Genomic DNA, 16662 nt, shown 5'->3' with positions numbered 1-16662 from the left:
TGTCTAAAACTAGAACAGAGGAATCAGAGCAATATTGAACAGCCCGTTGCTGGTGGTTTGTAAAGCAAGCAGTTTTACACTACCTGAAATAACTTCTATTCCACCTGAAAACATTTTTAACACAATATTCAACACTGCTTCTAAATATACTACGTAAAATTAAGCCCCCAAACGTTAATAATTAGCATTTCTACAACCGATTATGCTCTAGGCCACATCTATCAGGAAACCAGTAATAAGAAGTCACAAAGACAATATAGTAAGAAGCCCAGCATTAGCATAATGACCAAACTACCAGAATGAATGCAATGTTAGCTCACTCGATCGTTGTGCCTCACACAAATCAATTCAGCAAATTAATGTTTGTCAAATTGTTGAAAGATAAATATTTTTCAAGTCAGAAATACAAAGATATACAATTATGTATCAGTATAGATTTTCCTACTTGCCCTTTTGATGTTAAAAAAATTTTGTCCTCACAGAAGAGAGACTTCTACCAGTTGAATTTTATGACCTTCAATGCAGTGACTTTGTATGTGTGATTTTGGGAATGCACCTAGCAGGCTTCACATTAATACTTTCTGGTCATGCACATAATAAAATAGTTTTAATAATATTAAATCTGGTATCATTATATATTAAGTGAAAAGTATTTTCATCTCTCAACTTGCAGTATGCATGTTTTGTCTATTTCATAAAACCTTCATTACTATCATGTCCATGGTATACACTGTACCAAATTCTGGGACCCAGTCTGGAAAACTGGATTAACAATTGGAAATCCCTGCAGAGTTAGGAAACACGGGAGCTTTTTACAGCTTCCCAATCAATCTCACAGCCGAAAGGGTTTCTACAGCATTCCATTTCATTGTCTTTCCAAGGAGGGCTTTCTATTAGATGTTGTTGTTGTTGTTATTTATTTGGCATATCGTTTTACATTCTTAAGCTATGGAAAAACACATTTGGCAGTTTTCCTTATGCACAGCATTTCACTACAGGATGTAGTGAATCACACTGTCATCATAAAACTGGCTATACAAAATGTGAGTCCCATAAAGTTTATCAAAAAGATTGGTTGAAGTGATGGCCAGACTTTCAGCTGTGTAGCTGTAACTCATTCTTATTTCAGTACCTTCTTCCATCCATATCTCTCCATATTACATAAGTGAAAACTCTTACTGAAAGCTCTACTTTCCAAAAAGTAGAGTTTGTCAAATCAGGTCTCAGAGAAAATGAAAGTTCACACTTTGGCAGCAAAGTGTTAGCTAGCGCTTATGGTTGAGCTTGTTTCCCAGTACTATTATTTGTACATCACCGTTACCGTGAACTTGAAGCACATATTAAAAAGCAGATAAATTTGCTACATAATCACTAGACTGATTTTATAATAGCACCCCAAAGGGTTATAGAGTTTAAATATACTAATAGTTAGCTTTCTACACATCTGTTGTAATACACAGTAATGTTGGCCTCAAACTCTTTAGGTAGGGCAACTATTTTTCATTACATGTCAAAGTAATATAAACAAAGGATGTCGAGAACTGAACATCTTATACAAAGAATATAAAACAAAAATAAGAAGTAGGTCTTTGTACAGGAAAGACAGCATTTTTTGCCAGGATCTAGGCAATTTCCACTTTTCATCAGTAAAACAATGGCAAAGGAGACACTTTCAATTGAAAAGCACTTCATTCTTCTCCAGGACATAAGTTTTACTATCCTTTTACACAAGCAATTTAATCACTGTGAAGATATGTGAAAATATCTTTAAAAGATATCATTAATGACTCTGGCAATTTAGTGTTAAAAACATAAGTGTTCCCCTGCTTAATTCTTATACTCCTAACCTTGATTAGAAATATTATACCCAATTTTGTGTGACCATGAACTAAATCTATTGGTGACACTTAAAAAATTCCCAGTCACCAACAGCAAGTCACTTTAAAATTACACTAATTCTACTTATTTGAAAACACTGTAACTACTACCGCTGAATATTTTTTGATTGATAACTCTAAAATGCCAGTCACTCTCAACTCACTGACAAGAAAGGTGATGTTTCCTGAAACAAAACAAAACAACCCAGCATATTGACCCCTTAGCTATTCTTGCCCCTTAGCTTATCCTTATCTATCCTTCCCCCTTCCAGCATTAATTTTTTTCCTGCTTTATTATGCTTTCCCAAAAAAAGCACTCAAAATTTTTTTGTCCAGATGATTTAAAAACTGCTCCTCAGAGTCTGAAAACTGTACTATATATCTTCTAATCATAGTCTTTCCCTTAAAAGTCTTTCGGAAATATGAAGCTTACGGTCTACAAATATTGTAACATGCACCAAGGCTTAAAACTGGGCAAAAATTAGTTCATAGACTATTGGAAAAGGAATATTTTTTCTAAGGAATTGAATTGACCTTTTTTAACCTATTTCTCTTCAAGATTCTGTTTAGTGTAAAAAATACATGTTGCATTAACATCTTCTTCTTTATGTATACATGAACGTACGTGAAGCCAAGAACCCAAACAACTGAAACTATCCATCATATTTTACAATACACTGCCAACAAACATTCACTATATTTAACAACTCACTGCCAGCTAACATTCTAAAATAATTTAATTCTAAATCTACATTTTCATCTTAGTGATCTTAATACAGTTCTGGTCCACTGTTAAAGTGTGAAAATTGTTAGTTATATTGTATATCTTTGCTAGTTACAGTCAAATGTATAATTAAATCTTACTTAGTGTTAGAAACATTTCTAGGCTCACCTACATAGTTTTAAATAATTATTCATTCTGAATATTGTGACTTGACTTTTATTTTGAAAAATTAGAAATGAAAAATGGAGTTTTCTGAATAGTGTAATGGCCCCTTTTAACACAAAGGGGGCATTTAATTAATAAAGTAATTTCCACACACTAAAGGAGAGTAAAAATAAATGGTGAATGAACAGGAAGATGACATATGCTGTTAGACTCGAAACGGCCAACATATCCGAGATTAAATTGACATTTTAAATAGAAATAGTCAGCAAATTATATGCCGCTATACTTTGTCTCTTTTTTTTAATTTATGCTTGTGAAAGCTTCACAATATATAAAAAAGTCATCTACACACAGAAAATCCAACAAGTAGCAAATTGCTATTTCTAATTTTCTTTTAATTGCTCCTGCTTTGTACAAGTACTTATCACTATATCTAGAGTTGTAACTGTGAATTTGCACTCATAAAGTTTAACATCTTATTTGCAAGAACTATTATTTAAAAAACAAAATAACCATGTCTGTAATAGTACTACCTAAGACTTTAAAAAGGTAAATAATGCAGTCTCACTTCATGAAATGATAGGTATAGGGATATTTTACATTAAAAATATGCTCAACTAAATTTACACACTTACTGTTGTGAAGCTTTTAATACCATTTTCTATTGTATTTGCAATAAAAATATTCTATTTTTTCTTACTGAACAGTATTCTGTCACCTTTACTTGTGATATCAAATTATATGAAAATTAAGTATATTAAGTCCAAATTAGAGAGAAACCAGGCATCTATCCATACATGAGTTTATTTCAATGCTGCTAATTATATTCCATACTTCAGTTAAAATGAGAAGTCCATCTCTTTAATGAACTCTCCACAGACTTGCACCTTCTACATAAAGCCAGGTAACTATGTATAACTACGTATCTGATTGTCTTGCTCATGCTGCTTATTTCTGTCAGTATCTGATCATCTTGCTCATGCTGCTTATTTGTGTCATTCTTTCCCTTAAGACTCAATGGGCTATAATTTTTCTTGTTATAGTCCACTTTCTGAGATAGTTGTCCATTCTTTGAATATTCTTATTAAAGAAATCAAATGTCCTTCCTCATAATATGCCCACTCTTTGCAATCACTTAAAAATGGTGAATTTTAAGATGTTTTGTAAAACATAAGCATCCTGTTTGTACAACTGTGCTGACTATTTCTTTCACTTTCTACAAGATTCTACAAATACAGACTTTGCATAAATAGTAAGTGAAAACAACCTTCAATTAAGACATTTCTACTACCAGTTTATATGTCTTCTTAATATTTATCACTGAAATATTTATGCTGAACATTAATAAAAAGCATTTTTGAGCAGGTTCACCTTCTGCAGAACTATTGATACTAGCTTAGGAAAGAGGTTTAACAAATTTAAATGTGATAGAATCAAATTCAAATAGAAAAATAAAAAAATATTACTGTAGAGTTGAAAAGTGAATAATAAAACTTGTTAAAATATAGCATTTATAAATTATACTCATTCTTAAAATTTCATTTCCTGGGTTTGTTTTTTCTTTTATAAAGTATATGGCCTATTTACTAAAAGAAACAAAAGCGAAGTGTGCAAAGCTAAACCAAGAGACTAGATTAACACAGCCAAAGAAACTAAAGTGTATGTCTAGGGGTGACCTAAGAGCCAAGTTCTTCCCACACTGGAACCAAACATATATGTTTCCCAACTCTTTACCCCATTAAATGTATTGGAGTAAAAAATGCTGCATTAACTCCACATAGTCCACATAGTCTAGTGTCCTTACACTAAAAGTGTAAAGAAAAACATGTGCATATGCTTAAAGTAGAAAATAATAGCATACTAAAACAAAAACAAGAAATCTAAACCATTTTATTTCCCTAAGCTTTTAATTTCCCAGTACTCACAAACCTTTTCATTTTAAGGTCAGTAAACTCTATAAAGTTGAATGAACTATATATCACAACAAGAAAACATAGGATGCAATTTTTTTATTTTAAGGAAATCTATACATTGTAACAATAGTTTTGTTAAGTATATGGAGCAGGACTCTTAATATCCTAGTCCTAATGGGTAATATTATAACCACAGAAAAGGATACAGAGCATAAAATATAGATGCATTTGTTACACCGTATCATTGGTTGAACTATAGAAAAAAATCTGCTTTTGTATTTGTACATATTCAAAACCTCAGCAGGCATATATCGACAATGACCTCAAGTCACATAAATATAATTCAGAAAGAAAAAATAAACATAAATATTCGTATTATCGTCTCTTTGAATCTGTAGCTTGACTTTGTTAATTAATGGCTAGCTGGAACAAAAGCCAAATCTATTTATTATTATTATTACTACTTTAAATAGTTCAGTAAAACTTGAAATATTTCCATGAAACTCGGGAAGCCAAATTCTGCATTTTGCAAGAAAAATGCCTCATGACTTTGGAAACAGAATGAAGCCTAAATAAATTCTTATCTCTCTGCAACTAATTCATACCCATAAAATGTTTATTTTACTAGCATTCAAACTTTTTATATTAAACTGTGTAATATGAAAGATTTTTATGAACCTCTGCCTACTCAGAAAGAGTAAATGATAAATAGTAAACAACAAAAAAAACAAACAATGCTAGTAAAATCAATTAAGAAAGATTTTAGTATTCACTGCAATACTTTAAAGAGAGTTGCCAAAACAAAAACTGACTGCACTGCTAATACTTTTAAAGATCTGTCTCAGCGATGGAAAAAAGTTATGTTCTTAGCAATGCTTAGAAAGATATATTTCAAGTAACTAGGTACAATGGCCTCATATAGTACCTTCCATTGCCCTTTTAAAGAAGACTTTACAGCTTCCACAGGTAAGTACTCCGTAGTGGCAACCAGATGCCTCATCACCACAGATTAGACAAATCTTCTGGGGTAAGGATTCAAAGCTGAATTGAGGACTTTGGCTGGTTTCTGTATCAGGCCTTTAAAAGGAAAAGAATTGAGAGAAATTAAATATCTAGATTTATGACAGTTAACAGTTAATTTGTGAGAGTGACCTGTATTAACCAGTTTTATATTTAAAATTTCCTTTTTAAAGTTGTAGCCAAACTTCAGAAGGACAAGAAGAAAAACGAAAGGAAATTCAAGTATCACTGCATTTCCATTTAAGGATTTGTCTACCCTAGGATAAAAGGTACTTTTATAAAAGATGCTAAGTCATTGAAAGCTAACATAGTGGGCAAAGCAGTATTCTAACCTTCATTAGCTAAAGAAGGTAAAATCTAGGAACTTGTTAGAATGTTCATCTTCCTCAGAGCAACAACTCTTACGAGTAAAGTCCCATTACTTTTCATATTTTTTCCTCAGCACAGAATGGTACAGAGATAGAATCAAATAGAAGTAAATTGAATTTCAAAAGCCCGTTTTACATGGGAACAATTCATCTCCACTAGAAAAATCTTTACTAACCAGTTTGTCTCCTCCCATTTAGTTGCAGGGTTCTGACCAGTAACTAGTTTCATGGGCATCTTATGGAAAGTTAAGAAAAGTACTTCCAAATGTCTTGGCAAGAAAAAAACTAATCTAGTTAATCCTAATGTTTTTAAAAATCTAAGGATTTCTGTTTGGACTGTAGTATTGTGTATATTTTTTTTTTATACTTTCCTATGTAATGCATAATATCTTAGAATCACAGTAAGCCACTTCATTCTAATAAATCTATATACATATTTGAAATGTTCCAGGTTCCTTTTTTATGTGAAATTAACTGCTTTTCCTCAAATTAGGAATATGTATTTTAGAGAATAATTAGACATTTATAAATATTATTTAGCTGTGAATTAAGACAGTCTGCAAAATACATCGCTCCTCTCCTCTTTGGAACTGATTACTTGTTAAGACCTTATGTGGTAATGAACAATTATAAAGATAAAAATGTTATTTTTCTCAAACCAGAGTTGTGCCCGAAAGATCTAAAAAAGAGTATCAGTTGCAAAAATAAAATTCAACACAGCAAAATGCATCACAGCTCACTTCACACAAGAACTGCGATTTCCTAGAGCACAGAGAATACATAATCTATCTATAATTGCTTCCTAAAAATCTCAAATGGAGTTTAGCCAAGCAAAATTTAGTTAGTCACCTCAGTACCGCTCATTACTTAGGCCATCTTCCAAGAGCACTCTCAAGACGCAACGCCTTACACGGCAATAAAACTCGCCCTCCTCAGTAGGGAGCGCAGAAAGCACTCAGAGGGGCGGCTTCACCTGCGAATCCGTTCTCTCTCGCAGCAAGCGCGTTGGCGCCACGCCGCTCCGATTTCGCTCCCCTCGGGAAGAAAAGCGCTTGGGCGCACCCGACCGTTACCGCTCACGGAGCCGCGCGGCGGCCCCCCGCCCGCGCGCCCAACGGCTGCGGCCGGGGTGGCGGCCCCCCGCCCGCGCGCCCAACGGTGGCCCGCGCGCCCAACGGCCGCGCGCCGCCCCGCCTCCGGCCCTCGCTCGCCCTTACCGAAGGTAGCCGATGTAGGGCGGGCAGAGCTGGGGCAAGCCCTCCTTCAGCACCGCCGCCGGGAAGCCCACGGGCTGGTGGCCGTTGAGGCCGAGCGGCGGGTAGAGGCCCGGCGGCGCCGCGGAGGTGGAGGGCAGGCTGTCGGGCGGCCCCGCCGCCGCCGCCGCCGCCGGCCCGTAGGCCCCGGCCAGAAGGGACGACTCCGCTTTGTAGAGGACGCACTCCAGCGAGGGGTCCTGGCTGGCCCGCGCGTGCGGCGCGAAGTCGGCGCAGCCCGCCGCGCCGGCGCCCTTGGCGCCCAGGTACGGGGTGGGGACGCTGATGCCCTCCTCCTTGATCTTCAGAGCGGGCTGGAAGTCGCCATAGGCGAAGGGCCCCTCCTTGGCGTCGGCCGGCGGGTAGACGAAGTCCGCGAAGTCGGGGGCGGCGGGCGAGGCGCGCTGGCCGAAGGCGCCGCTCTCGTACTCGTCCACGTCCAAGAGCTGCCGCGTCCGCGACGCCAGGTAGGCAGAGTTGAGGGGCAGGATGGGCACGTGCAGATAATCCTGCCCGGGCTCCGCTGCCGGCGGAGAGGCGGCCGGGGCCGGGGCTGGGACCGGGGCTGGGGCCAGGCTGCCGCCGGAGCCGGCGTCCGGATCCAGCCGGCTGCCGAGGGCGAAGCCGCGCTCCTCGCCGGGCAGCGCCGCCAGGCCCGGGGCTTTGCCCTTGGGGGCCGCGGCGGGCCCCTCCGCGCCGCCCCCCGCCGGCCGCGGTTTAGCGGCGGCCAGGGCCTCGCCGCCCGGCCACAGCGGGGCAGGCCGCGGCGGGGGCTGCGCGGGGCCGGGCGCCGGAGCCGCGCCGGCCGCCGCCGCCGCCCCGAGGGCTGCTTCTCCCGCCTTCTGCTCGGAGCAGCGGCTCATCGGCGCGCTGGGCACCTCGGAGATCTCCGTCCCGAAGAAGGACCACGGCACCGCGGCGACGGCGGAGCTGGCATGAGCCGCGGGGGCCAGGAAGGTGTCGAGGACGCTGTCCAGGGAGTCCTTATCCGAGAGGGAGCCGCTCCCTGGCCGGTACGACAGGGAGTCCTGGTCCTCTTCCCCCGGCTGCTTCCGCGGCTCTTCCTCCTCGTCCTCCTCGTCGTCGCTGCTTTTGGAGTAGAGCAGCCCGTCCAGGGAGATGTCGATGGCCTCTGCTTCCCTGCGGAAGGGGTCACGGCTAGGGTGGCCCTGCAGCAGGACCGCCCCGTCTCTGGCAGACGAAGGTGCTCTAGGGTCTTTAGTCTTCACCTCAGTCATGCTGTCCCTGCGCTGAGACGCCGGTGAGCTGCTGCCGGGGCAGGGCTGCTCCTCACATCCTGGACCTCACCGACGGCTGCGGCCGCGCCGGTCCTGCTCACATGGCGCAGGCTGCGGGGCTCTGTCCTCAGTGAGGGCGGCTCATGCACGGCTCCGCTGCCTTCGGGAAGGCGATAAAAGGGAGAGGGGCTGTCTTGTCCTAAAGAGCAAAACCGAACAGAGCGTGTGCAAGACGCTGCAGGGGCAGCGAGTGTAAGCGGCGGGCGGGAGGGGAGAGCAGGTGCCCCGCCAGCCTCCTGCTGCCGCGGGTGGGCGGCCGCCGTCCCCGCGCTCCGCCGGGCGAGTCTCCCGGCAACTGCCCGCTCCGCACTTGTCTTTTTCCTCGCCCGCTTCCCTCCTTCGCCGCCCGGCGCGAAGGGGCTCGCCGCCCTCACCACGCCCCTCTCCCCCGCCCTTCTCTCCCGCCGAAGTGCCGGGCGGCGGCTCCCCCCGCCAGCGGGGCCCTTGCCTCTGCGGGGCCCCGCTGCGGACAGGCTCGCCCCCTGCCCGTGCCCAGGCTCCTTCACCCCCCGCCACCGGCTGCGCTGCCTCGGGCTGCCCCGGCGCCGTCCGCTGCTCCGCTGTGCCCCCCCTCGGCCGGCGCCGGGAGCAAGCCGGGCCCCTCTCCCCCTTTCGTCGCTGCCGTCTCGGGCGCCGAGGTTCCCCCAGCAGCTTTCTTCAGCTGCTGTCTGCGCGCCCTGGCCCCGCCTCTGCCCTGCACGCCCTCGTCCTCCCTTCCCTCGCCTCGCTTCTGTCTCCTTGTGCCTCAGGGCTGCGCTGCCGACTTCTCCCCTCTGCCTGGCTTCCCCTCCGCCTACTAATCCCTTTTCACTTATCTTTTATGCTGGTGCCCCATCTTCATGCTTTGCCATGCTAAAAAATGCAACTCTTGCCTGGCCTCAAGGCTACAAGCAGGTTGGGAAGGTCACAGTTTTGGAGCAGAGAGAGCCAAACAAGTTTCACCTATTTGCCACGTCTATAGTCTTCCATACATCTGTTTTCACCCTCCCCTTCAAATGTGTGTTGTAATTTACCTGACCTCTTTAGGGATAACTCTGATAAATCTTCCATCTTCTGGTAGCAAAGGCATTTCAAAGCTCTTCATATTACATGCAGGGGCCTCCAAAGTACCCTCTGTTCTTCATCCAGAGAAAACATAAGGCTCTTGGAACAAAATATTTGGATAATGGGACCTTCTTTGCTTCTAATATTTTCCTCTAATTATTTTGTCAGGATGAATAATAAGAGGACCCTGTCAATAGTCCTACTTTGCCGAGGCTGGCTGGCTACTGTGAATATAACAAGTTATAATCCGGTACAAGTTGACTGCAACCAAGAAGTTCTTACCTGCTAATAGCTGATTGGCATTTTGTGTAAAAAGCTGGCTTGGTGGTAGAACTCATTCCATTCAGTAAGATAAATATTTATTATGTAAAACCAATTAATATAATTTGCTTTAAATAACAGTCTCAGAAAAGAAACCTGCCTTGAAAGATGCTAAGTGTAAATATAGCCTCGGAATGGCCCTTGTGACTGAGTAGAATCAGGATATTTTTGGTTCATGGAGAAGTGTACTCTGTTACATGTTTGCTATTTATGTTCTGCATGTAAATAGAACATAGTTTTCAGAAAAGACATCTTTTCCAAAAACTCTGTTCACCATGAAATAGTTCTTTTTTTTTTCCTTTAAAATATGTTTGGACTGAGAAGGACAGCTTCTTGGGAGAGAAATATATATGTATATATAAATTATAGAAATTAGCAGTGTTCTAAAAGCTAACGTAGCAGAAATCATACAGGACTACTTTATAGAAGCAGCGGCTTCAGACAGATTTTGTTCAACGTGGTACGTACATTTAACTTTATTCTGGGCAAATACCAGTGGCTGATGGGCTGTTTTTGGCGTCTGCTTTTATTCCTTTAAGAAGTAGGATAAAATCTTTAATTTTTCTTTTCTGTTTGTTTTAAAAAACATTACTGTATCAGGATAAGAGCTCACATTTTAAAACTCAGATGTCACGTAGGCATCTGTATATACTCAGGAGATTCAACAGTATACTGCATGTTAAAATATACATGTTATATTTAGGAATAAAAGTTTTGAACAGAAATGTCTCACAAAGTTGAAATGGTAGAGGAAAGAACTGTTTAATCAGTAAGTAGCAAACACAAAATAAGATGACTTCCAAAAACTTATCAGTGAAATAGAGGTTAAAAGAATGGGCTCAAAAGCTACTATTTTGAGACATTAAAACAAATAATTTGACAGGCTTCTCTGGCTATTGAGTTTCTGTTTTTCATGCTACAATGTTTGTCCCTTCTCCCAAGCCTTCCTTTTCTCAGAAGAGACAGAAGTTCATCTCCAGCATCCGGGCCATGTTCATTTTGAATTTCCCCTGATACTGTAATGCACAGTCAGCTAGTTTTCATGTCTGTTTATTCCCACTGTATCCCCATTTCCACTTCCCCAACTGAATACACCATTCATAGCCTGCCTTTTTACAGAAATATGCTCCAAAGATTTGTCTTCTTACAGTGATTTTCCTCCTTACTGCTTCAGGCCAAAGAAAAGTAAAGAGCCACAGATGACAGGATTAAGGAAAGGGTCCTGCGGGGAGAAATGCACCACTACAGGCTGTGGGCTGACCTGCTGGAAAGCAGCTCTGCGGAGAAGGACCTGGGAGTCCTGGTGGGCAACAAGTTGACCATGAGGCAGCAGTGTGCCCTTGTGGCCAAGAAGGCCAATGGTCTCCTGGGCTGCATGAGGCAGAGTGTTGCCAGCAGGTCGAGGGAGGTGATCCTGCCCCTCTCCTCAGCCCTGGGGAGGCCACATCTGGAGTACTGTGTCCAGTTCTGGGCTCCCCAGTCCAAGAGAGACATGGTGCTTCTGGAGAGAGTCCAGCGGAGGGCTACAAAGAGGATGAGGGGACTGGAGCATCTCTCCTCTGAAGAAAGGCTGAGAGAGTTGGACCTGTCCAGCCTGGAGAAGAGAAGCCTGAGGAGGAATCTGATCAATGTGTATAATTATCTGACGGGAGGGTGTCAAGAGGATGGGGCCAGACTCTTCTCCGTGGTGCCCAGCGACAGGCCAAGACACAATGGGCAGAAACTGAAACACAGGAGGTTCCATCTGAACATGAGGAAAATTTTCTTTCCTATGGAGGTGACAACACACTGGAAGAGGTTGCCCAGAGAGGCTGTGGAATCTCCTTCCCTGGAGATATTCAAGAGCCATCTGGATAAGGTCCAGCACAACATGCTCTAGAGGACCCAGCTTGAGCAGGGGAGGTTGGCCTAGATGATCTCCAGAGATCTCCAGATCTTCAACCATTCTGTGATTCTATATTATAACATAAATGATAATAAAGCAAAATTTTCAGGCATTGATTAACTGGGAATATTTCAAACACTATTTTTACCTTCTAAGATGTATTCTCAAAAAGCCTTTGAAAAACGATGCTGTGGCCACTATAAGAACAGCATATAGGGACTAACCCAGTAATTCAAGCTTTCTGGTACAATCAATGTGTCCTTTCCCAAATTTAAAAATTAAGATACTAACTTTGGGGCACAGTGCTTTTAACATAAATGCAAAACATGTATTTAGTCTGAGAAAAATTGACTTTGTCGACCTTCAGGCCATGCTTCAAGATTATTTTAAGAAAAGGTAGTCACAGAAAAAATTTGATGTTGTGACATATGTAGTACCTTTTTGAGAAGGTTGTACTTTTCTTGTTTTTTCATACTTCATTTTTCTTTTTTAAAACAACATCACTATTTTAAATATTTTGGAGGTTCTATGGAAGTTTCCTAGTTCTTAAAAATACAAGGTTGAATGTTCAAACAAATGCTCAGGAACTGCTTAAAAAATTAATTCAATCTTACAGCATTACAATGATGATAGTTGTTAGTACAATGACATTATTATATCTTGACATTTTACACAAGAAATGTGTTGCAAAGCAAAATAGTTGAGAAATCATGTTAAGTGCAGCTTTAATTACTTCCATAGTTTTCAACAGAGCTAGCAAATAGTCAAAAAATAGTCTGAGCTCCCAAACACTACATTTTTAAGCTTTTGTTTGAATTGGAAGTAAATACAATAGTGGCAATTAAACCCTCCAATATGCTTTACAGTTTGATCTGAAATAGGACTATTCTGAAGTAAAAATCTATTCATTCTATTTGATTTGCTTTTAGTAAAAATTTACTGAATATAAAAAGGTCATTTTTTGATACGAATTTAAAATGTCACTTTCATTAAAAACTACAAAGATGCAAAAATACCTGCTTCTTTGCAAAATCTTTATTTTAGAAAATGTTGAAACAAAATTTTAATGGTTTGTAAATGAAAATTAGCATTTAAAAAAATAGAAATTGTGCTGGGGAAATGTCATATGAAAATCTATGTATTTTTCCATAAAGCTGATTGCAACCTGTCGTAACAAAATTACAATGATGTTATAATGTCAATAAATTTGATAGCACATACCATTAAATGTTCTTCTTGGAAAACAATACTGATATCAAAGTAATATCAGGGAAAGCATCAAAATGATGTGAAAGTATCTCATGGCAAAGGAAGTGAATGAAGGCTATGGGCAGAACAATAAGAAGAGAATACCAAAAAGTTTCCAATAAAAGCTCGTGGAAATTACATGAAGTTAATGTAAATCAAAGTCCTATATATGCTCTACAGATAAAGAACCAGGAATGTTTTCTTTAAAGAATGGTATTTCAGCATAATTGTTACATTAAATAATTGAGTATATTTAGTGGGTTATAAAAATGAAATTAGAAACGATAATGGAGAATATAAGGAAGATATGATTATTAACATTTAAACGAATAATGCAAGTAGTAAACCTCTCCATTTCTGGTGAATTTTCAGATATTTAAAAACCACATGGATTTGTTAGTGTAAAATTTTAGTAGTCAAGTCATTAGAAGCAGCAAGTTGGACTTGCAGAAAACACTCCATCTGTTGAACTTCAGGAGGTTCCTCTCCACCCAGCTCTCCAGCCTCTGGAGAGGTCCCTCTGGATAGCAGCACAGCCCTCTGGTCTCTCAGCCACTCCTCCTAGTTTTGTATCATCAGCAAACTTGCTGAGATGCACTCTGTCCCTTCATCCAGGTCCTTAATGAAAAAGTTGTACAACCAAAATTGTCATCAACTTTTTTTAAACAAAGAGAGAATATCTGATCCAAAGAGCTTATGAGCTCATGGTCTAGAAAAACAGAGGAGCAAATTTAGCACTTGAGACATAAGAGATTATAGGAGAGGCTTAGAGGCTTTTGCTTCTGTGACGGAAAACAAATTTTTGTAAAAAAAATTTAATAGCTTTGTGACTGCATTTTGCAATTCCTACTCTACAACAATAACCTACATTTTCAGCATTTAGTGTAGAATAAATCCAAAAAAATATACTTTTTTGATATGTTATGCTGGAAATGTGTACTTCTGTGATTGCATTCTCTGTTCTAAACATATTTAGATCCCTAGCCAGACTGCTAAATTCCACTTTAATGGGCATACCAGCAGACTTTAAACAAGCATTTATCAGAGATCATCAGTTTTGAAGTAGTAGCTAAGTCATGAAAGCATCCAACACCGGAGATGTGATCTGATCATAAATGTTCACATCTAAGCCAGGTGATCAGCCTTCTGTAGTCAGATAACAGTCACAGATATATACTAACTGAACCAGTTCGGTTCATTTTCTCGAGCTCTTCAGAGACTCTTATCTCTTTCTATTAAAGATACAAAAGACTTCTGTGATCTGAAGCACTCTAAATAAGAGCTGTAACCTAGTTCTTTGGCAGTGCGAAGTCCAAGATTGATGCCCAAAATAAGAGGCCCGAATACAGTCCTAAATCCTTAAAATGCAGTGTCAATGTGTTCTACTAGAATAGTTTAAAATTCTACAAAAATCATATTTTGGAAAGTGTGCACTGTAAACATATGTCCCTTCTCTGAGTCTGGGACTACCACAGAATAGTTAATCTCTGTGGTCTGTAGTCAGATGTTTTGTTAGTTTAAGTTAAACCATCAGATTTGTATACTATCAAAATTGTTGGCTTACTAAATACAATGGTGGCCTGTAACCAATGCAAAGAGGCAAAGGCATCTGCCAACAGCACAATATGAATCGGAGGAAGTAAACAACAGTGTTATAAAAGGAAATGAGGAAAAGGAAGCTAATCACAGTGTACATTTCATTATTTCTTGCACTCAGGCACTAAGGTGCCTCGGGGATAATATTAATACAGGAGGTGAAGTAGGCTCAGAGACATTTTGTCTTTACAAATTGTCCAAAGACGGGGAAAATAGATGTGCACTGAGTTATATTCATGAAAGTGATAGCTGCTCTGGGACAGAAGTCCTATAATTTATTTAATTTAGCTTTATTTGTCTGTTTATACTTTGGCAAATTCTCACTAAATTGCAGCACATCATACACCTGTAGCTGAGAAAATAAGCAGGAGCAAGAGAGATAGAAAAGAAGAAGAGAGATGGTTTCTGGTTTCATGCTCTACAGAAAGCATCGCTGTTTGCTGGAGGACATCCTCATCCTTATTCTCAAACACCTTGCTTGTCCTCTGGTTTCAATGAATGCATCACCTTGGGGTGTTGAAGGGCACATGTTATGTATCCCTGAAAGCCTACTTTAGAGATCATTTACCCAAATCCACTATCTTTCCCAAAGAGGCTTTGTTACTCTATTGCCTCGCATCACAAAAAAGATAAAAAGGACATGTACTATTCTCATGTACTGGTTTGTGTAAAATATGGTTGTCTATAATTTGTATATGTGAAATACATATTTCAGTGTATAAAGCAACCATATACTGAAGGTTGAACCCCATGCTGCTAGATGGAATGAGGTAGCTCATCTAACATTAACTTTCCTGATAGTTAAATATGGTAACATGTTCTGTTTACTGGCTGGAGAGTAGTAAGCTGCAACCAGTGACACCAAACACGTTAGCATTTCTGAAAGTCAGAAGGAGGTAGTCAGTAATTCTTCAAAAGTATTAAAACAAATATCTTACTTAAACTGTGAGTCATAAGTAATCATAGAAAATAAGATAAAAATCTGGATAGAACCTCAGGAAACTGAGTGTGCAAGTAAATGCAACTCTACAACACAGATAAACAAGGATTAAACCCAAACTATTACAGTCATGTTCTTAACAGCTTAAAAATTGGATGAAGTAGAGCTGATCTTGGAGTTGATCTGCAGTGTAAATGGAAATAGGCATTATTTTCTTTTAGTTTACTCCCATGCAAATTTAAATTACCTTAGCAAGGTTTAATCCTGCATCTATCTGCTACTCTAAAGTTTTTCTCCCCGCTTCCACTTACCACTTCATGGTAAGCAGCCACTTCATGGTTGTTCCATGAAGTCTCAAAATTGGCTCTTCAGCCTTAGATTAGCTTAGAAACTATTCTGTATTGTCAATTTCCTTTCGTAACATCAGCTTAAAGGCATATGTTTATCTTTATCTGAAATACAGTATTCATCAGTGGCTTCACACTTAGCCTTCCTTAGGTGAAATGTAAATGGCTAAATGGCATCAAATCAAGCATATCAGAAACAATCTTCTGATTATGTTCTTTCTTACTGTACCCCGTTCCTACTAGGTAAAGAGTGAAGCATTGATTAAATCTTCATCTACTTCATACCATATTTCTAGAGAGTTTCAGTTCTTACAGAATTACAGGTACTTTTCTTTACTCTTTGCCTCTTGTGCTACGTGTTGTTCTGGATCACTGGGCGTCTGATACATGTAAGAACTTCCTCAGTGGTCAGTTCCACCTACCTCTGTCAGATGAACTGCACATCCTTCTGCAGACATACTTTAAGCTTTGCCTCTCAATCTGAGAACACAAGAGTCACCTCTTCTCAAAGGGAGCCTTGTCATCCTTGTGCTATCTAGTACTGAGCATTGTGAGCTGAGTACTACACTCAGTACAGTACTGACCTCCTCCTCTGAGCTCTGACTTCACTCAATCTTAGATGCATAATGGATCAGCTCTAGCATGAGGAAGTAAGAGTTGCTC

General features: G+C 40.5%; 1 protein-coding gene across 1 annotated transcript in view; it reads right to left on the bottom strand.

The window, feature by feature from the left end:
• The window catches only part of PGR (progesterone receptor), a 46534-nt gene extending 37251 nt beyond the window's left edge, over positions 1-9283 (bottom strand). The window contains exons 1-2 of the mRNA XM_068930399.1: positions 7285-9283; positions 5605-5756 (exon numbers count right to left, since the gene is read on the bottom strand). Of these exons, the coding sequence (XP_068786500.1) occupies positions 5605-5756; positions 7285-8558 (1426 nt within the window). The 5' untranslated portion in view covers positions 8559-9283. The remainder of the gene's footprint in view (positions 1-5604; positions 5757-7284) is intronic.
• Positions 9284-16662: the final 7379 nt, after the last annotated feature.

This window comes from Struthio camelus, chromosome 1 (genome assembly GCF_040807025.1).
Source record: "Struthio camelus isolate bStrCam1 chromosome 1, bStrCam1.hap1, whole genome shotgun sequence".
NCBI classification, from domain to species: Eukaryota; Metazoa; Chordata; class Aves; order Struthioniformes; family Struthionidae; genus Struthio; species Struthio camelus.
Note: the sequence above shows the minus strand (reverse complement) of the source record. Positions and strands in the feature narration are given on the sequence as shown.